Source organism: Delphinus delphis, chromosome 10, assembly GCF_949987515.2.
Source record: "Delphinus delphis chromosome 10, mDelDel1.2, whole genome shotgun sequence".
NCBI classification, from domain to species: domain Eukaryota; kingdom Metazoa; phylum Chordata; class Mammalia; order Artiodactyla; family Delphinidae; genus Delphinus; species Delphinus delphis.
The window spans coordinates 28,686,875-28,713,669 of NC_082692.2; the positions used below are offsets into that span (position 1 = coordinate 28,686,875).

Here is a 26,795-nt window from a genome sequence, read left to right on the forward strand (position 1 = left end):
GAGAACTGCTCTGCCCGGTGGCTCGAAGTCTCAGGTTTTAGGGTAATGGGGTTAGTTTCTGGGTTGTCTCTGGCCAGTCATCTTGCTGTGCCCATATTTGGTCTGATTCAGGGTCCTTCCTGACGGCACACAAATCTCTCAGCCAAGATGGATTCCAGCGCGAAGGTTTCTGGGAGGTTGGCAGGCCATATTTGTGGGCTGGCGGCTCCTCCCTCGTTTTCGGCCCCTCCCAAATTCTTCTGGCTGGCAGTAGTTTGTTCTGTGCTCCTTATCAGGACCTCCTGTTGTGAGACAACCCATGCAAGTGGGTCATTATCGTGTCTGGCCAGGGCAGGCAGTTTCGGTCAGTGATTCCCTAACAGTTCCAGTTCAGGTCCAATTGCCCGGAAACCAGGCAAGCCAGTGGTGTAAGTTCCTGTCTGAATGCAGAAGACCCATGTTCCGGTTTGAAAACAGGCGGAGAGAGCAAATATTCCCTTTTGTTCTATTCAGGTTTCCAGTGGATTGGATGAGGCCCACCCACATAGGGGAAGACAGTCTGCTGACTCAAATGTTAATCTCATCTAGAAACACAGACACACTCAGAATAATGTTTAACCAAATATCTTGGCACCCCAGGGCCCACACATAAAGTTAACCATCACAATGACACTAAGAAAATACTTAAATGGCCTCTGAAACAAACATGAAACATACAGGTGACGAAAAATAAAAAGATCTGTCATCCATGCAGATATTTTGTGTTCATAATACCAAACATTCAGATATTTGAATGAGTTTGGAAAATGAAATTTAACTAAAATTAAATTTTTCCATTGTTACCCATATTTCTGTTTGCATAGCCAGAACGCGGGACAAAAACAAACATAAAAGAAAAAAAAATCAGTATCACGTTAACACTTGTGAATAAGGGATATTCTAACATAATCAGAGACCAGCACTCCAGATCCAGAGTAGTTTAAAATCTTATCCAGACATGGCCTGCATCAGAATTGCCAAATATTTGTTTAAGATGCAAGTTTCTGAACTCCGTCTCAATCTACAGAAAAGTGTCTGGGGAAGGGGTTTTAGAATCTACGTTTTAACACCCCTGCAGCATAAACCTCCTCAAGCATGCTGAAGTTTGAATCTCTGCTCACAGACTCTTTCTTTGCAATAATATGAAGTAACTGAAGCCTAAAACTAGAAACTGGTGCGGAAAGAAAGAGTCGGGACTCTGTTTTTGAGCCCTGGACCCACTACTGATGGCAAAAGGGCTTTCTAAAGGGGTTTCTCCTTCAGAAGTTACATTTTCCCCACAAGGAGTCATGATTTCATCTGATTAAGCACCAGTTCACCATGAAAGTCCAAAACCCTTTATTTCAACTCTTCTTTTTCTCTGATTTTTCACTAGACTGGAAAAAAAAAACAAAAACAAAGTTGTAACAAAAAAGAGCAGAACACTTGCTTCAGTTTTTGGAAATGAGAATTGGGATCACAGGTCACCCAGATCGAAAAGAAGCTGCACAGTGTGAAATACTTGTCCTCGTTAGAGGAATGAGTAAGATTTGTCTTGGTGGGGAAAGTGGTAAGAAACAGTGTCCCAGTGGGGAGCACCATAAAATGAAGTCCACGGAACATATACCACCGGATCGTCCACTGCTAATAAAGTCGACTAGCGCCAAGTAGAAGAAAGGAAGTTCCTTGAAACAGACAGGAGCTGAGTTAATAATCGCTTACTGGAGAAGCCATTGTTTTGCAAAGCTTGCCGAGTCTGAGGTTTTGCTCACTGCTGGGCAAAACTATTTGCCTTTCCTTTGAAAATTTTCAGGACAGAGGTATCCCAAATTATAGCAACTGACTGAAAAAATGTGAGAGTTTAAATATAACCAAAGGCCATGACCAGAAATTCTTTGTAAATCACATGTGTGTAACAATTTCTATTGAATAAATAGAAACATGTAATTGCACTTGAGACATTTCCAATTCATATCACTTCTATTACAATCTATATAAATACCTAAACAAGTATTTTAATGCAGGGGATTAGGTAGAAAGATGCTGGAAGAACCAGACAATCAAAAGCAGAAGGAGGGGCCTGGAAGAGCGATAAGTTTCAAATCAAAGGGCATGCATTGATGGAAAGATAAAGAGGTAGTTGCTGAATAAATAAAAACCTAATGAACATAAAAGGCAAAACAGCTCCTTTAAACAAAACAGAACGTATGCCTCTACCGCCCAACTAAATTCCAAGTGCCTAGCCAAAATTTGGAATGGGTGTGTGTGTGTGTGTGTGTGTGTGTGTGTACCTCCTTGCCTGTGCAGTGCACCAGATGTCACCCTGACCTTTCAATGCCTCTTCTAGCCGCACAGTCAAGGTCTCAACAGGTCCCTCCATTCAAAGGAAGAGACCCTCAAAACGAAGGAAGCTGTTGTCTTCTGATGCTATTTTAGAGAATTGAATACCAGGTGAGATCTTACAAAACATCTAGTGCAGAATTCTAGATGTGAAAACTGGAAGTCAAAAAAGTTAAGTGACTACTTCAGTTCCACTTAGCCACAGAGAAGTAGAGCGACTTTCCCTAGTTGCGGGGGATGCTGACCCTCCCACTGCAGCAGCCATGTCTCCCACGTGGAGAGATAAGTCACCCCTTATATTCTGAAAAACAGTTTCTACTTTTTGTTCTAATGTGATACGTGTGCAAGGCCTCCCAGTGTTGCAAGGCAGCAGACACCAGATCCCAGCAGGGGTAAGATTTAGAGTCCAATTACTCATCTGCATCTCCACTGTTAACCTCTTGACCCAATCAGTTAATTGTTAGTGCTTGCTTATTCATCTGTAAACAGGGGGAATAATATTACTGACTTGCTTCAAAGAGTCCTAGAGATGAAATAATAGTGAAAATGGCATAATGATTGAGTTTAAACTATAAGCTAATAAATCATCATTGGACAATTGAGGATAACAAAATATTTGTCTACAGTAACTATTTTCTTAGTTTTAAAATCTGGGCCTCCAAACCAAATACTTCATTTTAACACCAGAAAATTTTAAATCTTTAAGTTTTTATTTAATATTAATAATATTTTGAGTATATGATTGTTGCCTTTAATGTAAATATGTTAAGGAATTGTGCACTGAATTCCTAATGGTTTACAATAGTATCACGTGAGCAAACGTGTTCAATCTCCCCAGTAGGTAGGCATTCAGTGCTTATTACTAATCTGCTTCAGATGGTGCGAGCAAAATATTTCAGTAAAATATTTCCCTGAGATTACAAAACTGGGATGGTTTTGTAAATATCTGGTCTCAGGTGTCAGATATGTATTCTCTCTGGTATTTAATCTACTTTCTCACAAGGTCACAGCCTCAACTACAGTGATAATTTCTACCTCAAGAAAAGAGTTCACTTCTAGATTTCTTTTGACCATCAAGATTAAAGTAGCATTTGAAATATCCATTAGTGTGAACAAACCATTTAACATAATTTATGGTTTTAATTTCAGTAAATATATGTTAGCACCCACTGTATACCAGGCTCCCCGCTAGGTAGTCTGACATTCATTTCGTGTAGCGTTCCTAAGCGAGAGAGGTTTTTAGAACAAGGGAACCATTATGTCTTTTCTGCGTACATCACTACTATTACTTCATTATTCACATATTGTAATCTCCTCAAACGGATCATTAGCCACCCACAGTTTTACATTCACTGTCAGGAAAAAAGTTATTAAAACGGATATTGCATGAATTGAAGTTAGTAGGAAATTCAGTGGCTGAATTTATAGAACTGTGGCAAAATTAGATATGAAAAAAAAATATTTGGTGGGCTAAATTTTCATTTCTGGTAGAAACCAGGACATTTTGTTAGGATAATATTGGCAGAAACCATGGTTAGATTTCAACAGCCTGGGTTATTGGAGAGGAAGAGTAATCCTAGCCCGTATTGGGTTGACAAAGAGTGCCATCAGGAAAACTGACCCAGCCCTAGGACAGTTTGGGTCATATGTACAACGAGCACCCCAAAAACACTGGGGCAGCATCATAATTCTATTCAGTTGATCCATCCACGAGAGTCTGCCCATTGCTGGGAACACGTAGAACAGTTATCTCTCCTGAAAATGTTAGGCAATGTCCCAGGGTGAGGGATGGGGGGCAGTTAGAATCAGGGCTCCGGGCTCTAAGCAGGAAAAGGAAGACAAAATCCCAACTTACAGGTCATGTCAAATGAGCAGGAGCTGAAGAGTGGGGATGATGCTGAAAGTTGGTTGATGGCCATGAGTGTCAAGTAACACCAATACAGTATCTGGACATTTGGGTTACCAGAGTATATGACTCTGGATCCTAATCTTATTTATTTATTTATTTATTTTTTATTATTTTGCGGTACGCGGGCCTCTCATTGCTGTGGCCTCTCCCGTTGCGGAGCACAGGCTCCTGACGCTCAGGCTCAGCGGCCATGGTTCACGGGCCCAGCTGCTCCGCGGCATGTGGGATCTTTCCGGACCGGGGCACGAACCCGTGTCCCCTGCATCGGCAGGTGGACTCTCAACCACTGCGCCACCAGGGAAGCCCCCTAATCTTCTTTTAGCCGAGTCTCTCTTTAGGTCTCATGCAGGTCTTGTCCTACTTTTGTGGGATGTGTTTCCAAAGGACGTAGTTTTCACAGCCTATGTAGTGATAATCTAGTCTGCTTTGTGTGTGGACTACTTAGAGGCCAACGTGAAATCTCGGGCAGTGTTCTACAATATTTCTTTTTTTGTTTTTTAAGATTTTTTTGATGGGGACCATTTTTAAAGTCTTTGTTGAATTTGTTACAATATTGCTTCATGTTTTGGTTTTTTGGCTGAGAGGCATGTGGGATCTTAGCTTCCCGACCAGGGATCGAAGCTGTACCCCCTGCACTGGAAGGTGAAGTCCTAACCACTGGACCACCAGGGAAGTCCCTACAATGTATTTCTGTCTTAAATTCTGACCAGTTTCACGTGTAAGTTATGAGGGATCTGCCCACATAAAGGTTTAAAGAAATCTTTTCTCCAGCTCCTTCTTCTCCAAAATCCTGCCCTCTCTCTAACTGATAGAGAGAGGAGCACAGCTGCGGGTGGGAGTCATGGAGTCCAGGTTTCCCCCAGAGTCTTTGCTGACACCACCCTGGCTGCAGGGGCATCGGAGAGCTGCCTGCTCCCTTGCCATGCATGTGCTACTTCTCGGTAGAATGGGAAGTCCAGGCTCCCACTCCATCTCTGCCAGCACCACAGGGGAGTGAGGGGAGAGGGCATGGTTTCTTCATGATGTTTGGCCAGAGTTAGGTGGATATTGTCAACAATTTTGCCATCCTGCTGGATCACGCACTTTCTGGTCTTGTCTAGAGGGAGCTGATTATGGGGGATTTTGGTTTTGTCTGTGTCTTCTGGCACTTCTAAATTAAGGGCTTCTCCAGAATCCAGCACGAAGCCCAGGATGCATGGGAGGCAAAACGAAAGCACAGGGAAATCACCCCTGTTGTTAATGCCCCAGGGTCCCTCCCTGGTCAGTATACCATCTTCATTCCACCTTTCAAAGTCTTCTTGTGTTTGTTAGTTGTATTATGTCCAGGGATTTTATAATTGTACTTAGCAAGAGATGGAGCAAGAAATGAGTCTTCTCCATCTTATCTAAAACCAGAAGTCTCACTTCAGTAACAGCGTTAATTGTTATAATCATTAACAAAACACATTCTTCCCTGTGGCTGTGTTCCTGGGAACCTGAATGAACCTGAATGAATAATAACAAAAATGTTATTATTGGCTCCATGGGGAGGTAAACAGTCTTCTACTGAGAAAAGTTTTCTCAGTTCCAAGCAGTCATTTCCAAACTCCCTTCCTACCAATTCCACTTGGCCAGTAGAAACCTGTAACTGCATCCAAGACTTGAAGCCATGTTTGTTTCAAAGGGTGTTTAAGGGGAAAGAACAAAATACAAACATTATATTGATGTATGCTATTCAAGGCGGTCCTCCTTTGGAAAACAAAGATGGGGGAAACATGCCAGAGTTTAAATTTTCTGGCTCTTTCTCAGACTGACATGATTATCAGGTTTCTGCATGAGCAATATTATAACTCAATATAATAACATAGTGAAACCAACCATAATCTGTAAGTGGGGTCCAAAAATGTCAAGGTCACACACTATTATAAAGTTAGTGAAATGTTGAGGGTGAGCCTGCTAGGGGAAACTACCAATCTCCTTATTTCCAAAATGAGCCACATCACCACAGGGTTTCACCGGAGCTGATCATCTCATGCTGATCTCATGTCAAGATTTACATTTTAAAGGCTTTATCCTGTGTGGAAGATTTCATTATTCTCCTTCTATAAATGAAGAAATTAGGATTCAGAGAAGTTAAGAAATTTGCACAGTGTCACACAGCCTGAATATGGCAGTGTAAAGAAGGAAAATGAGAGAATTCAGGCTCCAAATACTCGGCTGTAATCCGTACTCTATCTTTTCCCTCCAAGATCCATAGACTATGCCCGTAGGCTAACTCAGGCTCCAGCTCTTGGTTATGTTAAGGTTGGTATTATACTCTCTTGCTGAGTCGGCTTGTGCTGGGTGAGACTCATCCCACAAGTGGAAGTGATTCCAGCTTGGAGGGCAAGACAAAGAATGGGGCTGGGCACCCTCTCTCACTAGCAGCAGGAAAGCACCCTGAACACTCTTTATTGCGTGCAGTGCCTGCTTTGAAGTGGATTAACTGAAATGTCTTGCGTTTTACTTTGTGTTTTTTTAATTTAATTAATGTTTATTAAACACCTAGTGTGTGAAAGCACCCATGGAGTGGCGGGACCCTCATATAGATCCAAACTGAACTGAGTAACTCTTGGCCACAAGACAGGATACACTCGTCAGGTCCTGGGCCTCCGTAAACTATTTCACCTTTGTTTGGCGTACTTGCTTCTCACTCTCGGCTCCCTTCCACACTATGAGGACAGACACAACAAACACCTGGCAATGTCGGCATAAAGGCAGGCAAGCTGCTAGCACAGGGAGGGGCACAGTTGTCCTGGCAGACTGTCTGATCATGGTGTGAGGGAGGTCTGGTGGCAAGAAACAGGCTGACTGGTAGCAACAGAGCGACGTAGAAAGGAGCTGAGGTTGGCTCATCAAGTTACTCAATTAGCGTTTGGAAATAATGAACAAGACAAGAATCCAGAGACGTGATTCAGGCCATTCTCTCAACATTTCCCAAGCCTGTCTTACTTGGGAGGTATAGAGAGACTGTGCTCAGCATTGGAAATACAGTGGTGACTAAGATTCTTTCACCAACAAAGCCAGTAGAAATTCTCCTTCCCTTGTTCTCCAATAGAACTCTTTCAAGCTGTCATAAGAATGTTTCAGAGATGACTACATATAACAAGTATTTGTGCACTTTTCTCACTCTTCAGAGCTATAGTTTTGTCCAAGGCAGAGACTACCTCCATTTATCGTTACCTCCCCCCAACACAGAACCAAGAATAACATTTTGTTCATAGTAAAAATACAGTAAATTGTGAATTAAACTACAGACACCAACTTAGTATAAACCTCTGTCATCATCTGTCTTCTGAGCCACTCGCTGCACACCACCTCCTAACTGGCTGCTGGACTTTGATTCTTGACCCCCTTCGCTCCATTATCCTCATGGAGCCAGAATTCTGTATCAAAAGCAAAGCTAGGGCTTCCCTGGTGGCGCCTGCTGATGCAGGGGACGCGGGTTCATGCCCCGGTCTGGGAAGGTCCCACATGCCGCGGAGCGGCTGGGCCCGTGAGCCATGGCCGCTGAGCCTGCGCGTCCGGAGCCTGTGCTCCGCAACAGGAGAGGCCACAACAGTGAGAGGCCCGCGTACCGCAAAAAAAAAAAAAAAAAAAAGAAGCAAACCTAATCATTCTTTTTTTGCCTTGCATCCTTCAGTGGCTCCCCATTGGACTTCCAATAAAATCAAAACTCCTTCACGTGATCTACAAAAGCCCAGTATTTTCCAAGCCACACTGTTATCTCCAACCACGTTCCATGACTCTTTCCTCATGACTCAGCCATTCACGTATGTGTGTGCGCATAAGGGGTGTGTGTGTGTGTGTATGTGTGTGTCTTTTCTTCTTAGTTCTTCTAATTCTCCCTCCAGTTCACCACCTGTGTACATCCTGTTCCTTGTACATGAAATGCTTCCGCTCTCTTTCCCTCCCACTCATCCTTCAGGGCTCACCTCAAATGGCATTTCTTTTGACCTCCCCTGATAGAAAGTGTGTCCCTTGTTGTTCTCTCCGTTGAACCCAATCCTTTTCTTCATGGCACTTAGTGCTTTTGTAGTTATATATTTACTCGCGTGTTTATTTATTTGATGTCTTTCTAGCTCATTAAATGATAAATGGCATTTGCAAAGAATATTTCTTGAGTGAATGAATGATTTCCCCATTATCCATTATTGAAAGACTAATCTTATTTTCATTTTGTCCCATTTACTAACACCCAGATATAATTCTCTCCACCTTCTGCAAAGCGCATACACTATACAGAATTGTAATGAAGAGAAATGGTGGTTTGTGCCCATGCTGTTTTGTACATCCAGAAGGCATCTTCCCTGCTGTAATCCTCCTCCCAGTAGATTCTAAGTCAGAGGTGGGCAAATTTTTTTCTGTAAAGGGCCAAATACTAAATATTTTCAGTTGTGCTAACGATGCAGTCTCTGTCGCAATGGCTCAGCTCTGCCGTTGTAGGGGGCGAGAAGCCGTAGGCAAAAGGTAAATGAATGAGCATAACTGTGTTCCAATACAATTTATTTCCAAAACAGGAGGAAGCAGCTTTGGGGCAGCAGGTTAGTTTGCCAACCCCTGCCCTAGGTAATCAGAGTCACAGCTTTAGATGACACTTCTGTATTGCCTAGATTCGTGCAAAAACCTAGCTGTACTGATCCTTTTTCACCTGCACCCTTGCCTTCTATTCTCGTCCCAGCAACCAAGGTGATCTTGTTCAGTGGCCTCCCATCTTACTCCACGTAAAAGCCAGAGTTTCACTGTGATCTGCACGGCTGCATCTGTCCCTCATCTTGACCTCTCTGAGCTCACCTCCTATCCATCCTCCCTGTTCTCGGTCCACTCCAGCCCACACTGGCCTTGGGCTGTTCTTGCACATATCGGGCAGATTCCTGACTCAGTGCCTTTGAACTTAATGTTTCCTCTGCCTAGAATACTCTTCTCGTGAAGACATCACAGCTGTTTCTTCACTTCTTTCTGGCCATCTTCCAAAAGTTATCTTTATGGTAAGGTCTTTCTTATTCACTCTCTCTAGAATTTCCCACCTCTACCCCAGACACGTATAACTCCCCTTTTTCTGCTTGTTTTCCTGATTGACCATATATAACACGTTATATTTAGTGCTTATTTGTCTTAGTACTTATTGTTTGTCTTCACTAGAATTAAGCCCCACGAGAGCAGAGACCACCTCTGTCTTCATCACAGCTGTATCCATAATGCCTATAATAGTGCTTAGTACATAGTATACACTCAATAAATATATACTGAGTAAAAGAATAAGTGAATAAGCAAGTCCTTTTCCTTATAGGAACTTCTGTGCCTGAGCCAAGACATCATCACAAGTAATTTTTTCTTTTCCTTTTAATATTCAAGAAAACAAGTCAAGTTTCCCGTTGAAAAAAATTTGTACACATTGGGCTCATCTTTGTACTCAACTTAAGAATGCTTAATAGTTGCATGTTAGCAACTTCTTTTCATCTGAACTGACTCTCTCCACTGACAGGTTAAAACTAGAGGGAGGGGAAAAAGTTTCAAAAGTCAAATAGAAGTTATACCTTGTTTTTTAATTAAATGCATGTGCAGAAATTGGTTATTGAGAAGTTTTACTTAAATTCTCCGGATATTTGTTAACTTGCTGACCAGACCCTTAGCCCATGGGTCAAAATAATGCCAGAAAAACTCTTCTTAGAAAGCTCTGAGAACAAGTTGTTTTCCTAGCTTTAAACAGAAAGCACTATGTGAACCTATGTTTCCTTTGTACTTCAGAACAAAGAAAAACATCAAGTTTTTCATGATAGGTAAGTGTGCATGGGTTACTTATGAGCATATGAAATTGACTCAAGGTAAGACATTTGACATTTACACCAACAAAAGAGAAAAAGAAAGATTAGAGTTTGGATTTATTTATATGTGATTAAAAGGAAATCAGAGTAAAGAAAGCTAGCTGGCAGTTTTTAAATTGGCTGCTTTGTTTGAAATGGAAGGGAAAACAATTGCTAATTAATCTTCAGGCTGAAAACATTGTTAATGCCTCCATTCCTTATCAATGCATACCCTCATCGTCTTCCTGTGTTCTGGAAGCATCTTCTTCATTTCAGCTTTCCCATGTGTTCATTTTCCTGAGCTCTTGTAGTTTCACCTCTGAGTGACATGCAGTGCCTTGAACGTAGTAGGTAGACAAGTGCCTGTTACCCTGGATTAAAGTATCTCGAATTCTTATTTAATTATTTCTTAAATATATGCCTTTTTTCAATAAGACTGTAAACCTCTCAAAATAAAAGTTATCCGAACCTTCTTTCTCTAATCCCTAATACCCAGAACAAACTAGTTACTAAAATACCTGTTGATGGCTTCCCTGGTGGCGCAGTGGTTGAGAGTCCGCCTGCCGATGCAGGGGACACGGGTTCGTGCCCCAGTCCGGGAAGATCCCACATGCCGCGGAGCGGCTAGGCCCGTGAGCCATGGTCGCTGAGCCTGCGCGTCCGGAGCCTGTGCTCCGCAACGGGAGAGGCCACAACAGTGAGAGGCCTGCGTACCGAAAAAAAAAAAACCAAAAAAAAAAACCTGTTGAATTTGATTATTTAAAAATAGAAACGTTGATATACAGCAGATATTTAGATTAAAGGATTATAATTTTACAGCATTTAAAATGAAGCATTTCAGTAAAGCCTAGTGTTGTAAGAGGAGCCAGACAATGTTAATTTATCCAAAATCGTACAAGGTATTTGTGTTGTTGCTGTTGTTATTATTGTTGTTTGTAAAATCTTTAATTCCCTAGTGTTTTCACAGGAGTAAGTGGGAAATATGAGTTCAGTTAAGAAAATAACACTCTAACTTTAGTTACTGACTTGCTTATTTTATTTTTTTATTTACTTATTTATCTATGTATTTTTGGCTGCGTTGGGTCTTCGCTGCTGTGTGGGGGTTTTCTCTAGTTATGGTGAGCGGGGGCTACTCTTCGTTGCGGTGAGAGGGCTTCTCATCATGATGGCTTCTCTTGTGGCCGGAGCACAGGCTCTAGGCTCCCGGGCTTCAGCAGTTGTGGTGCATAGGCTTCAGAGCACAGGCTCAGTAGCTGTGACACGTGGGCTCACTAGCTGTGGCTTGCAGGCTCTAGAGCACAGGCTCAGAGTAGTTGTGGCACACAGGCTTAGTTGCTCCGCAGCATGTGGCATCTTCCCGGACCAGGGCGTGAACCTGTGTCCCCTACGTTGGATTCTTATTGGATTCCCATGCTTATTTTATTTTTAAGGCATCAGTGGGTTATCTCCACTGAGTTTATCTCAGGCCGGTAGCAGATTTTGTTCTAAAAAAAAGAAAGGAAGGAGGGAGGACAAAAACCTCTGGTAGGAAGGAGAAAAAAAGAAGCAAGATTTAGAAGATTCAACACGAAGGCTCGCTTCTTAGAGTCTAAAGGTAGGATACCAAATAATGGTAATGATAATAACCATAATAATAAACAGAGTGATTTGTGAAATACTGAGATTTTATTCTGGTCTAAGAACCAAGCTCTCTGCTCCTTGGAGGGTAAGTATCCTCCAGACATTCCTTCCCTCCCTGTACTTGCTGTACATCTGCAACACACACACCATCTCTCTCTCCCTCTCTCTCTCTCACATCTGACTTCTCTCACGGGAATACTAAATTGGTTTAAATCATGTGGGAGCATTATAAATACTGTTTGATTATGAGGATAAATTGGTTCAAATCACATAGGTACTTTCCTAAGTGCTGACTGATGAGGAAGTTTAGATATGCTATAATTTATAAACAAAATGAAGAAGGTTACCTGGCAAGATATGAGAGGCAGGAACAATTTTTGTACTTAAGAAATATAAAGGGAAGAGAACGCTTCCCAAATCATTCTCTGAGGCCAGTATTACCCTGATTCCAAAACCAAAAACATCACAAGGAAAGAAAACTACGGACCAATATTTCTTAGGAGTATAAATGCAAAAAAGTCTTAACAAAACATGAGCAAATCAAATCCAGCAACATATAAAGAGGATTACACGCCACGACTAAGTGGAATTTATCCCATAAATGCAAGGTTAGTTTAATGTCTGAAAATCAGTTACTGTAAAACGCTGTATCAATAGAATAAAGGTCAGAAAAGACATGATCATCTCAATAGACATAGAAAAGGCATTTGACACACCTCAGCACCCTTTTATGATAAAAGACACTCAACCAACTAGTACTAGATGGGAATTTTGTCAACCTGATAGAAAGCATCTGTGAAAAACCCAAACCTAACATAATATTTTTGATGAACACTTTTCCTTTAAGATTAGAAACATCACAAGGATATCTGCCCTCACCACTTCTATTTAACATTGTATTGGATGTTCTAGCTAGGGCAATTAGGGCAAGCAAATGAAATAAAAGGCATTCATATTGAAAGGAGGAATTATCTCTATTTGGAGATGACATGATCTCATTACAGAAAATCCTAAGGAGTCTACCAAAAAATGGTTGGAACTAATAAAGGAGTCCAGCAATATTGCAGGATCGGTATACAAAAGTCAATTGTACTTCTATACACTAACAAAAAACAATCCAAAAATGAATTTAAGAAAACAATTCCATTCATAATAGCATTATAAAGAATAAAATTCTGAGCAATAAATATACCAAAAGCAATGCAAAATTGCTCTGAAAACTGCACAACACTATTGAAAAAACTTTAAAAGACCTGAGTAAATGGAAAGACATTCCATGTTCATAGATTAGAAGATTTAACATAAAGCTACAGCAATGAAGATACAGTGGAACTGGCGCAAGTATAGACATACAGGTCAATGGAATAGAATTGAGACTCCAGAAATACATTCTTGCATTTATGGTCAATTGATTTTTTGACAAAGATGCCTAGATAATCCAATGGGGAAAAATAATATTTTCAACCAATGATACTGGGACAATTATATATCCACATGAAAAAGAATAAAGTTGGACTTCTTCACACTGTAAGTAAAATTCAACTCAAAATGGATCATAGACATAAATGAAAGACCTAAAACTATAAATCTCTTAGAAGAAAATGTAGGAGTAACTCTTCATGACCTTGGTTAAGCAAAGCCTTCTTAGATATGACACCAAAAGCAAAAGCAACAAAAGATGGATAAATTGGACTTACTCAAAAGTAAAAACTTTTGCACATCAAAAGATTCCATCTAGGGCTTCCCTGGTGGCGCAGTGGTTGAGAAGTCCGCCTGACGATGCAGGGGACACAGGTTCATGCCCCGGTCTGGGAAGATCCCACGAGCCGCGGAGCGGCTGGGCCCGTGAGCCATGGCCGCTGAGCCTGCGCGTCCGGAGCCTGTGCTCTGCAACGGGAGAGGCCACAACGGTGAGAGGCACGCGTACCGCAAAAAAAAAAAAGAATAATGTGGACCTGTTTTGTTTTTTGTTTGTTTTAGTTTTTTTATTTTGTAATTGCTGAAATAGCCCTAGGTTTTCATATGTCTCTAAGGGTTAGAACTTTCAGATGGTCACATGGCCAAAAATCATCCTTCCCAAGGTCCAGTTAGCTGTTTCAGAGTCATAGCTATCTGGGAGGGTTTTCATTTGACTCTTTCTTATGATTGTTTCTTGATTAATCTTTGCCTAATGGAAATGGGCAGGACAAAGTCCATGAGAATTCTCAAGACAGAAAGGAGTAAGATTTATCCCAAGAGGGCAATAAGAGTTTCCTACAACTTTCATCCCTTGAAGCTGTGTTTGGTGGCCTGGTGTGTTATCATGATTAACTGTCACTTCTATTGATGACTTCAAGAATGAAACACAGCAGTGTGCTGTACTATACTGTGAGCACGTAGCTAAGACTCCAAATGAATGTTCACCCATAAATAAAAAGTGTCGCCTACTATTTATTGAGTTTTTAATATGTGCCAAGGACTGTGGTAAACACTCTATGTGGATTATCTCGTTCATTAATGTCAGCGACACACTAACAGGTAGGGGCTTCCATTTCCTGCTCTGCGCATAAGGAAATTGACACGGAGAGGTTGCTATTGAAGGTGTGGGGTAGGAAGTGATGTAGCTGGGGTTTGAACCCGGGGAATTAACACAAGAGACAGTACTCTGGGCCCCTCTTCCACCCTGCTATCTGCCCAGCCACTGTCCTTGATCCCCTGCCTTTGAGAATTAGCATCTAACTTTTTCTGAGATAACTCCCGTGGATTAATTTATGCTGTTTTAAAGCTGTTAAGCTGTGGACCGCTGAAAGGGGACAGATGACAGAGAAATATGGTGAGAAGAGGGCCTTTTCATCTGAAAAGGGACTCTGTACTCATCAGGGATATATTCAAATGACAGCAGTTCTCTCACTTAGAGAGGACCCTCTAGGAAATGGTGTCCTTGCACCAGCCCTCCCCCCCACCGCTGGGGGCTGCTGGAACTCAGTCGGCTGCCCCAAAGCCCTACTGTGCTCTGCTCCTAGAAGGGAGTCTGGTTTGCTCTGTGAGCTGCAGAATAAAACAGTGGCTGAAAAGCTCTTCTTCAGCTTCTTTCCTGCCAGATGAGAACGATTCTATTAGCTTAGCCTGAATAAGAGCACACATGGAAAGAATGCTGCAATTAGTTGGATCCAGTTAACTAAAGTCCTTTATTAATCAACATTTTTTCACAATGAACTTCTTAACGACAGAACAGGCAATTTCAAAATAATCATCAGAGAAGAAAGCTTTTAAACTTTTCTCTAGGCCTGGTATACATTCAATCCAAACTCCCACATTTCTGCAACTATATATTACTGTTCAATACTAGCTATCATTTGTGGGAACACTGATTGTGTGCCAGGTATTTATAAAGGGATTCATGTGTCTGTGTCTCCTTTAACACAGCAATCCTTTGAAGCAGGAATTGCTGTTTTCTCCATTTTACAGATTGGCAAATCTAGCCATGGAGTCTTTCATTTGCCCAGGGTCACACATCTAATAGATGGAAGCTTAAACCCGCAGAACTCAGCTCTTTAACCAATATGCTAAATTGCCTCCTGATTATTGATAAAATGACGTATGATAAAATGATGACTCTGAAGTATATTATTTAATAAATAATAAAAGCTAACATTTATTGAGTGCTTCCTGGGTCCCAGGCCTGCTCTAAGCATACTACAACTATTGTATCATGTCATCTTCACATAGCCCATTAAAATGGGTACCTTTTTAATCCCTATTTTCCAGACTAGGAAAGTGAAATACACAGAAGTTAAACTAATTCTCCCCATACCACACATCACAAAATGATGTGCCAGAACTAGAAGCAAAATGTGTTACTCCAGAGCACATCATTTTAATTGCTACAAATAATCCCTTGTTTCCAGAACTGGATGCAGAAGAGGAATACAAGTCTAATGCATTTTAGAAAGATCTCCGATAAAGCTAATCAACCAATGAAAGCGGAATCAGAAAGGAAGTTCTGGTTGATTAATTTAACGACTTCAAATAATCAGATGATCCAATTCTTGAGCTTCCTGGTTAATTGAGTTTCCACTGATTTCAGGCCATTCTGTTCAGAGAGAATTCTCGTTCATGGGTTGTTAAATTTATCTTCACTAGTTAAGACAGGCAGCAAAACATTCAAGGATGCTCCCGGAAAACTTGCTCTTGAAAGCATTACGCTTTTATCAAGCATTTGTGCTACAACTTTGAAGATTTTCTTTTGAATGGTATTTATAAGAAAACAAAACTGTGCATAATTTAAATTTGCTCCGTAAGATTCCTTCCATTTCAAACACGTTTCTTAATGATTGAATCAGACATTTTAAAAGCATTTTAAAAGCATTCTCCAGCTCTTGGTGTTATAGAAATCCTAAGTCATCATCACTTCTACTCTTCGTAGGATAAGAGATCCCCAAAGCTTGTAATTAATGAACCATTAAATTCAGGCATATGGATATGATACGGTTTTCAAATGGGACAAATGGGAGTTATTAAACTTCAAAGCGATGACATTTTACCGTATCTTCCTAATGGGCGGCGCTCAGGAAATGGCCTTCAAATGAATGAACTGATTATTCTAACCAATCTTTGAATGCCTTTAGCTCAATAAATACTTAGATTATCTTAATTTTCCTTCCTCCAAGTTCTTATACTTATTATTTTCTTCTTTTACATGATCTCTTATTGTAGGTCTTGATTTCTTTTAAGCATATGCTTGTGTTTAGTTTATGAGCTACCAATCCACTTCTCTTGACAGTTGTAAGATTTTCAGCCCCGCCCCGGTTCTCCCATTCATTGCTCTTCTCTGCTTGAAGCAATGACTTTTTCATCCACGTGGCTCCTCCCCGCTTCTCCTATTTTAACAGCCATGTTATATTCCTTTCAGAACAGCTTGCCACTTCCCATATGCCCATCTGGCTTTCTCTTTTTAGTGAGAATACAACTAAAATACCACTTCCACCAGAACGCCATCCCTTTCACTAGTGACATGATTTGGAAATTCAAATCCTCCAGGAATTAACTCTCATCCAATGCTCCTGTTCTAGCTCCCACACTTCTAACTCCTGCACTCAAAGAAGTCAATTTATAAAGTCAACAATAAAGGAAGTTTAATTTCTCTCATTTTCCAAAAATATTTATTATAAAATATCAATGTCCTCCAACCAAAGACCACCAGGACTCCTACAATAATTGAACAAATCTGGGTTTATTGACTCACTGCAATGAGGAAGAACACACACCTCTGAGGATTATGAAGCATTTTTGGAAGAAGGTATTAGAATGGACTTAGTATATGATTTTTGCAAGTATTAGGTGATTTGGAAGAGGGTTGAAGGCAGCAAGGTTGGTTCCTGTCAGGAAGAGAGGGTAAATCCATGATCAGTTATCTTAACAATTCTTAGAAGGCAAGGAAACCAGACCAAGATTAAACTGTGATTGGTAAAGAAGCAGCAATCAATCCTACTATTTTTTTTTAATTATTTATTTTTGGCTGCGTTGGGTCTTCGTTGCTGCACACAGGCTTTTTCCTAGTCGTGGCTCTTCGTTGCGGTGCACGGGCTTCTCATTGCGGTGGCTTCTCTTGTTGCGGAGCACAGGCTCTAGGCACGTGGGCTTCAGTAGTTGTGACACACTGTCTCAGTAGTTGTGGCTCGTGGGCTCTAGAGCACAGGCTCAATAGTTGTGGCTCACGGGCTTAGTTGCCCCGCGGCATGTGGGATCTTCCCAGACCAGGACTCGAACCCGTGTTCCCTGCATTGGCAGGCGGATTCTTAACCACTGCGCCACCAGGGAAGCCCAATCCTACTATTCTTGATAAAAGGATGTTTGGCCTATTTTATGTTTCGGACAACATTTGCATTTTGTTTGTGCTCAGTCGTGATTATGGAGTGGTATTATTTTGTCTCAATCTATCCCGGTCACAAAGTGATCTTGTCTGATGCTTTTCTGCCAGACCATCTGTGTCATCAACAGGACAGTACTAAGCTGAACTGTGAGGGCCAGACCAGCTCCTGGCAACACCAAGACCTACTTGACAGCACCCAGCTATCAGGGCTGCTTTTTCCTTTCTCAAACATAATGTATATTCCTTTCATAAAACTAGAAGACACGGAAAGCATTGAGAAGAAAATGAAAAGCTTCCTGGGAGTCTTTTTCTCTCCCTGAATGGGAATACCAAAGAGGGAGAGAACAAGAAAACAAGCCACCGTGTGTGCGCTGGCTCTGCAGTGGAGTTTCAGCTCTTGGCAACACTGAGCTCCTGCGGCAAGGAAATCTGAAAAGAGAGCCCCCGAGTTCCCTCCAAAAGCCAAGTCAGCTGTGGTGGTGAAGAGAGCAGGAACCAGGCTGCATTCAGAAGCTGGCATCCCAAGTCAAATGACTTGGAATGTTCTCCATGGTAAATACCCTGGAGTTGCCAGCACTGAGCTTTTCCACTCAGTGGAGTACTTCCTGTGTGCCAAGCCCATGTATTAACTTATCTAAAACTCAGAACAATCCCATGAGGCGGCTTCTCTTGTCACCTCATTTTACAGATGAGAAAACTTGAGACATGGAGAGGTTAAAAAACAACCTGCCCAAGGTCACAGAACTTGGAAGTAGGAGACCCAGAATTTAAAGTCAAGCAGTTTAAACTCTGATTTAACCCAGGATTTAAACTCTGGCTCTGGGGAATGTGCTGCTAATCACAATATCAAATAGTGGGACTTACCTAGTTTTCCCCACTTTGAGTATTAAAATCTTGGCTAATAGTCTGTGAGCTTTAGAACGCTCCCATCTCCTCTCTCTCTCTCTCTCTCTCTCTCTCTCTCTCTCCATATATATATACACACACACACACACACACACACACACACCTCTCTCTCAATATATATACATGTGCATATGTATGTATATGTATGTGCATGTATATACACATATGCATATGAATAAACACACATACTGGATTTTTAAAATTTTAACTTTATATAGAACTACAAAATAAATTGTCAAAAATGATGGAATGCAAACTCTGGAATGAGACTACATGCCCTTTTCTATACATTGAGATATGTGTCAAGTATATAACAGCTCTGAAAATCATACAATGAGAATCTGTTACTAGATTCCATTTTTTCTTATTAGAGACATGATAAAGTCCTCTAACCTCCTGCTAAGAGCTAAGGGATGAGTATCTGTTCAGATTCGTTCTGAATTCCTTATTTTCCTTCCTCGCTGCCTCATTCCGTACGGGGATGGGAGCACTTCAGGAGAAATGCTTAAGGGTAATATGAAGCTAGACCCTCCCTCACTGCACGCCACAGGTTTACACGTAAAACCGTCAAATATGCCCCATCAGAGAGCAACTTGGAGCATTCCTGCTGAATAACTTCCTACCTGTGTCTTTGTGGGCTACGTAGGTACCAAGGTGCAACAGCCTTGGCCGTCCTTTATGAATGGAGCTTGATAATCACCTACTTATTCTAGATGAGAGTTAATTAAAAGTAGTCAGTCTACAAAGACACACTGATAACCACCGCTAAGTTAGACATCATGGGGATTAGAAAATGTCTAAAAAATTCATCATCTGTCAGGTCACGGGAGTACCTTATGGACCCATTTCTACCCTGCAACTAGCAACTTAGAGCAAGTTTCTTAATTTCCTATTCCATTCCCTCTAGACATTTACAATGCTGAGCCAGCCGAACGAATGAATTATGTGCTAATATTGTAACTGAACATCATTGATATTTACCACCGCCTCTGCGACAGAAGCACTTGGCAAATTCCTTTCTCAGTAAATTGAGGGGCAAACTATATTTCACTAAATCTTATACTGAATACAGGGCTGTTAATAACAATTATGACAAGAACTTTAAAAATATCTTGAAAACTAGACAGATTTTGGCAGATCAAGGCCAATCTAGTTTCACAAACATTTACTGAGTACCAGTAAGTGCCAAATAATTAGAATACAAAAATAGAAAAGATAAGTACCTGCCCTAGATGGTAAGGACCTTATAAGGACTTACATGAAATACAGTCCCATGAATGGATAATTTCAGTTGGGTGTGGTAGTAGGCACTAAGAAATGTGTTGGCACACAGAGGGGAGGCTTCTAAGTGGGTGAGTTAGAGGTGAAGAGGGGAAGGGGAAAGCATTAGGGATGAGATCATGTTTAAGTGGTATCTTTAAAATAGACATAGAAATCAGCCAACTAAAGAGAAAGAACTATGCATAAGGATCCCATATAATGCCAGACCAGTGACTGACAACTCAGAATGCTGATTCAATATCCCGATTTTTTCGTTAGCTGCTTTACTGGTTCAGTTGACTGGAATTTTGTTTTTTCATCCATTAGGTTGGCATCAGGATCACATAGCCTAAGAACCCAATAAAAAATCAAAATGCTTTTCTAGTTGAGCTCAATGGTGATTTCCACAAACAGAGCTGCTGAACACATAGTTAATTAACCAAAGCAGAAATAACGGCTAAGGGAAAGCAGAAAGTTTTCTCTGGAGTGAGATGTGAGTGGAGTATTATTTTTACCTCTATTTTTCATGTCGCTGAAACAGGAGATGTCAAACTCTCATGACCTGCTGAGGGCTTAGCATGTTCAAGTGAAGAGGAAGACCCACCAGTACGTCTTCAGAAGAGAATTCTAATTCGGCAGATTAGAAAGAATTAGAAGCCCCACAGAAGGAGCTTATTAGAGCAATAACTGTATGAAAGGAAAACCCAGTAGGAAACTAACTGGGTCAGTTACAATTAGTTCTGATTGGATTTGATCCTTGTTAAAACTATTTTCTTTGGAATTCTTGATTTTGGAGAGGTTAGGTTTGGTATTAAAGTGGCAACTGTAAAATTTGTATTAGATTTACAGAAGAATATCATTGCTTTGAAAGAAGTCACTTCCGGACTAGCAGTGAACCAGAGAGATTTCCTACAGCACTGTCAGGTCAATCATAGTGTAGAAGTTTACATGGGAAGTGCAGGAGTTTAGAGAAATGTTGTAAAATGTGGGCTGGAATAAGTTCTCAAGAAGATCCATCTCACTTTAGAAGTCATCTTTACTTGTTGTAGAGTGATTGCTTGAGGTTCAGATCGAATTATAACTAATTCTGAATATTGTTCAGCTCACTTAGGACTGAAATGAGTTTTGTTTGGTAACAAATTTTTTTTTTAATTTTAATCATTTAAAATATTTCCTCTGGCTCACCTGCACTGCCATGGCTAGGGAAAGAATCGACACACTCTTCATTTTCTCATTTCTCAATTGCAAATGGCAGAACTTATTAAATTATTGTTAAATAGGGTATGTTAGTAAGCTGACAGCTAAGTTTTCCTTGTTATTGCACAATTCTTCCATTTGCTTTCATTTAGAAAGAGGTCCCCCCAGCAACATCCCTGAAGACTTTTGCAATATTCAATACACACACATATACATGCAGATCTTTTATTTCTATTCATTTTCCTCCTTGAATTTTTCTCCCAGTTCCAATTCTGTCCAAATCACTTTTATTCCTAAGAGTTCTCTCTCTCTTTTCTCTCATGAAACTTTATCAAGACAAATGTCAGTTATCCCATAATGTCCCAGGTGAGATACTTGTCATATTATTCTAATATAATTTGCAAATATATACTAATATAGTGGGAGGAAATCATGATCAGTGTTTGGCAGTCATCTTTTGAAACATTAAATAAAGTGTATAATTTGGGCAATAGATTATCTCTGCAGAGAGAAAAAATTCAATTATAAACATCAAAAACAAAACTACTTTCCCTTAATTAATAAGGGTTTGTGCCCTTATTCATGTTATTCCATCAGTCTAGATCACCACTGGCATCATCCTCTGCCTGGTAACACCTTTTGGAGATTTTCTGACCCCTCAGAAAGAAGCAACTGTATTTTCACAGTACACAGCATACATCTCTACTTAACAAGAATGCAAGCCTTCCTTTCAAGTCTGTTAGCTGCTTACATATATGTCTATCACCACTCAGGAGCATGAATGCTGTTCATAAGACAAACTGAGGCCTTTGGTGAGGATTAAGGATTTTGGTGGGAATCGGACAGAAGCAAAGAACTGCCAGGACTAGGGTACCAGGGAGTAATATCATGGAATCAGTTCAGGTCTTTGTTCAGTGGGGCAAGTCACACTTGTGTATATTCCATGCTTCATCATCTGAGATGGTGGACCACCTGTCTTTTGAGTGGATACTAGTGCCTTGTTTTCAGGTGTATTGTTTGAATTGAAATAGGACTCTCGGAGTAAGGGTGGAAAAATAGTGAATACAATTCCTTTTCAAAAGCTATGTAGAGATTTAAGGATTCTTTCAAGTGAGCAGAGATGTTCAAAAAATGGTTCTAGCATCAGAATGAAAACTAAAGGGAATAGTAAGAAACCAAGAGGGAAAACACTGCAGAGGTTAGAAAACGGGATCTCCATTCTCGACAGGCCAACTGGACAGAGCAACAAGATAACCCCAAACCCTAATTTCTCTTTGTAGGGGGCCAGTTCTGTGAAATAATTATAGTTACTTGTCTGGAAAGATGGAAGGGTGGATGGATGGATGGTTAGATAGATAAATAGATAGATAAAGCTTAATACATACATACATACATAGCTAGAATAAATGCACCGAATTGTTAACAGCAGTTATCTGTGTTACGGGACTATGGAATAATTTTTTCACCATTATTTTTTCCATTTTCCCAAAATTTTTGATGGAAATATGTCCTATTTTTATAGTCAGAAAAGGGCGATTAAAATGTGTGTGTGTGCATGTGTGTGTGTGTGTGTGTGTGTATAATATCTCTTTTTCTTTTGACTAAACCAATAATTCTCAGTTGGAGGCAGTTTTGTCCCCAAAACAGCATTTGGCAATGTTTGGAGACATATTTGATTGTCACAACTGAGGAGTGTGCTACTGGCATGTGGTGAGTAGAGGCCAGGAATGCTTCTAAACATCTTACAACATACAGAACAGTTCCTAAAATTCACTTGTATTAGAAGCTATGATCTCAGGCTCAGAATTACCCAAGTAAAAATGACCTCTGGACTGACAGATATTGGAAAAGATTGTGTTTCTTGTTTACCTTTATGTTTTATATATTGACTAGCACAGATCCTCATGGTAGCAAATTCTAATAAATATATATTGGGTTGAGTTGAATTAAAAGTGTATATCTCGGGCTTCCTTGGTGGCGCAGTGGTTGAGCGTCCGCCTGCCGATGCAGGGTACATGGGTTCGTGCCCCGGTCCGGGAAGATCCCACATGCCGCGGAGCGGCTGGGCCCATGAGCCATGGCTGCTGAGCCTGTGCGTCCGGAGCCTGTGCTCCGCAAGGGGAGAGACCACAACAGTGAGAGGACCGTGTACCAAAAAAAAAAAAAAAAAAAAGTGTATATCTCTTCTGGGCACAATTAATATAGGTATAAAGATCATAATAAACTTTTGAATTAGTAATTAAAAGGTACATTTTCTAGACCCAACTGGAATTGAGAGTTATAGTTGATTTAATTCATTGAGAGGTTAGTGGGCATCTATCACTTTGTCAGATGTTCTGCAGAGTATAGAAGTAACATAAAATGCATTCCCTGACCTTGAGGGATTTGCAGTCTAACCAAAGAGATAGACCATGTCCTGAGAAAACCATTTTGTTCCAGAGCAAAACAGCACATGTTAGTGTGCCAAAATGAGTAGCTAACTAGTGCAATAGGAATTTAAGCAACAGAAAAAAATCAGTATGTCTGGAATTGTCAAAAACGGCTTCAAGACAAAGAAGAGAACTGAGCTAACAGACTGATGGGTCGAATTTCAATATAAGCAGCAACAAGAGGAAGGTATTGAAAGGCAGAGAAAATAGCATGAACAAAACTTGGAAAGTAAGACTGATCATAGGCAGGTTGATGGGGAGTGAGAGGACTACTCTCGAGCAGGTAATAGATTTGAACTGCTGGGAGGTGACCAGACTATGGTGAAAATCAAATGAGTGAGTATTATTAGGAACACCCTGTAAAATATCTAAGCCTATGAATGGGATAAAACATGCCAGCCCCAAAGTTGTGTTTTCAGTCTTTACCATTTGAGTGATTATTTGACCTCATATGATTTAGCTTCATCTTCCCACACGTAAGACCTTTGTACTATATAAAGTAACAACCTGGCCTCCATAATGTACCTAATACTCCAAAAAAGTGACCAAAAGCAGAGACAAGCCAAATTTAGCCATAGCCTCAGGTAACCTTTCCCCCCGTGTGACTACAAAGATACCAAGAGTCTTCATTTCAGAAGAGAAGTGCTCTCATTAAAGAATTATTTTAGGGCTTCCCTGGGGGCGCAGTGGTTGAGAGTCCGCCTGCCGATGTAGGGGACACGGGTTCGTGCCCCGGTCCTGGAAGATCCCACATGCCGCGGAGCGGCTGGGCCCGTGAGCCATGGCCGCTGAGCCTGCGCGTCCGGAGCCTGTGCTCCGCAACGGGAGAGGCCACGACAGTGAGAGGCCCGCGTACCGCAAAAAAAAGAAAAAGCACACTCCGTCCACTTTAATGGAGCAGTCAAACATTTACTCATCACCCACTCTGTGTGAATAAAAGCTCTGTGAGGAAATGCCTGCTGTGATCTTTCCCCCTGAAGGTCTTGCCCTGTGTTTTATGTGACCTGGCAGAGTTTTTTGACTCATATCCAATGTTAACTAATCAAATCTATAGGAATTGGTTTCTAAGCTGTTTGGCTACCTAGCAGATTATTAACATTGTAAAATCAATTTAAAGCCATTTTTAAGTGTTTAAGATCATCTTATAATTTCCAAAATCAGCATGTAAGTCAGTTTGAAATGAAGGTTAGGGACTGTCAGTCAATACATCAGTTAATAAAGCACTGAACTGGTATTGAGGGGCATTTGAAAATGGGTGACTAATAGCCCCTGCCCTTGACAACTTAGTATCCATTTAGGGAGACAATATGTGTGCAGGGGGAAAAAAATCACAAAACAATGTCACATTACATTTACAATTTGTCACATTAATGGAACAGACAATAAATGCTTCATTTTGCCCAGAATACCAATAAGTTTGGACTTTGCTGAAGTAGAAACATGAACCACACATATCCTGCTATGTAACTGAAATTTGAGATCCTGATAGGAGTATCATAGTACTTTGAAGATTAGAGTATGCAGTACTGTTGAGCATAGATAACCTATAAGGAATTCGCTTGAACCATAGGAGGGAATGAAAACAATTCTTCTTTTCCTTCTTTTTTTAAATTAGGTCATGGAACAAAAGGAGTATTTGAGCTTCTGTCTGGATGGCGGAGAACCAAAGAGAATTTGCCCTTCAAAGACAGGGTAGCAGATGCCTATTCGGATGTGATGGTGACCTATACCATGACGAGCTCCCTGTACTTTATTACCTTTGGCATGGGTGCCAGCCCGTTCACCAACATAGAGGCTGTGAAGGTCTTCTGTCAGAACATGTGTGTCTCCATCCTGTTGAACTACTTCTACATTTTCTCCTTCTTTGGCTCCTGTCTGGTCTTCGCTGGCCAACTAGAGCAAAACCGCTACCACAGCATCTTTTGCTGTAAGATCCCTTCTGCAGAATACCTGGACCGCAAGCCTGTGTGGTTCCAGACAGTGATGAGTGATGGGCATCAACAGACATCCCATCATGAGACGAACCCCTACCAGCACCACTTTATTCAGCACTTCCTCCGTGAACATTACAATGAATGGATTACCAATATCTACGTGAAGCCATTTGTTGTCATCCTCTATCTCATCTATGCCTCCTTCTCCTTCATGGGGTGCTTGCAGATCAGTGACGGAGCCAACATCATCAATCTACTAGCCAGTGATTCCCCAAGCGTTTCTTATGCCATGGTTCAGCAGAAATATTTCAGCAACTACAGCCCCGTGATAGGATTCTATGTCTACGAGCCCCTCGAGTACTGGAACAGCAGTGTCCAGGAGGACCTCCGGAGACTCTGCAGTGGATTCACTGCAGTGTCCTGGGTGGAGCAGTATTACCAGTTCCTGAAAGTGAGCAACATCAGTGCCAATAACAAGAGTGACTTTATCAGTGTCCTACAAAGTTCATTTTTAAAAAAGCCAGAATTCCAGCATTTTCGAAACGATATCATCTTCTCCAAGGCAGGAGATGAAAACAACATCATTGCTTCTCGCTTGTATCTGGTGGCCAGGACTAGCAGAGACAAGCAGAAGGAAGTCATAGAAGTGCTGGAAAAGTTGAGGCCCCTGTCGCTGTCAAAGAGCATCCGTTTCATCGTGTTCAACCCCTCCTTTGTGTTCATGGACCATTACAGCTTATCTGTCACAGTGCCTGTTCTGATTGCAGGCTTTGGTGTTCTCCTGGTGTTAATCCTGACTTTTTTCCTAGTGATCCACCCTCTGGGAAACTTCTGGCTAATTCTTAGCGTCACCTCAATCGAGCTGGGCGTTCTGGGCTTAATGACATTATGGAACATCGACATGGATTGCATTTCTATCTTGTGCCTTATCTACACTTTAAATTTCGCCATTGACCACTGTGCACCACTGCTTTATACGTTTGTATTAGCAACTGAGCACACCCGAACACAATGTATAAAAAGCTCCCTGCAAGAGCATGGGACAGCCATTTTGCAAAATGTTACTTCTTTTCTTATTGGGTTGGTCCCCCTCCTATTTGTGCCTTCGAACCTGACCTTCACACTGTTCAAATGCTTGCTGCTCACGGGGGGTTGCACACTTCTGCACTGTTTTGTTATCTTACCTGTGTTCCTAACCTTTTTCCCCCCTTCCAAAAAGCACCACAAGAAAAAGAAACGCGCCAAACGGAAGGAGAGAGAGGAAATCGAATGCATAGAAATTCAAGAGAACCCTGATCACGTCACCACAGTCTGAAGGGTGTAGACTAATGGATTATTTTTCTTTTCCAGTATTGCACAACGATGCAGGGCAGGCAAAGCTCAGACCTCAGCTGCTTGGGCTGGCCAGGGGTAACAAGGCAAGTCAGATCAAGAGTGAATTATTCATGACACATCACGGTGTCTACTTCTTGGGGGGGAAGAAGGACTCAAAGAAGGGGAAAATGTTCTTTGCAACCTTGTTCTCCACTA

General features: G+C 41.1%; 1 protein-coding gene across 1 annotated transcript in view; it reads left to right on the plus strand.

The window, feature by feature from the left end:
- PTCHD4 (patched domain containing 4) overlaps window positions 1–26,580 on the plus strand; it is a 166,914-nt gene extending 140,334 nt beyond the window's left edge. Inside the window, exon 3 of the mRNA XM_060021256.1 lies at window positions 24,947–26,580. Coding sequence (XP_059877239.1) covers window positions 24,947–26,580 — 1,634 coding nt within the window. The remainder of the gene's footprint in view (window positions 1–24,946) is intronic.
- Window positions 26,581–26,795: the final 215 nt, after the last annotated feature.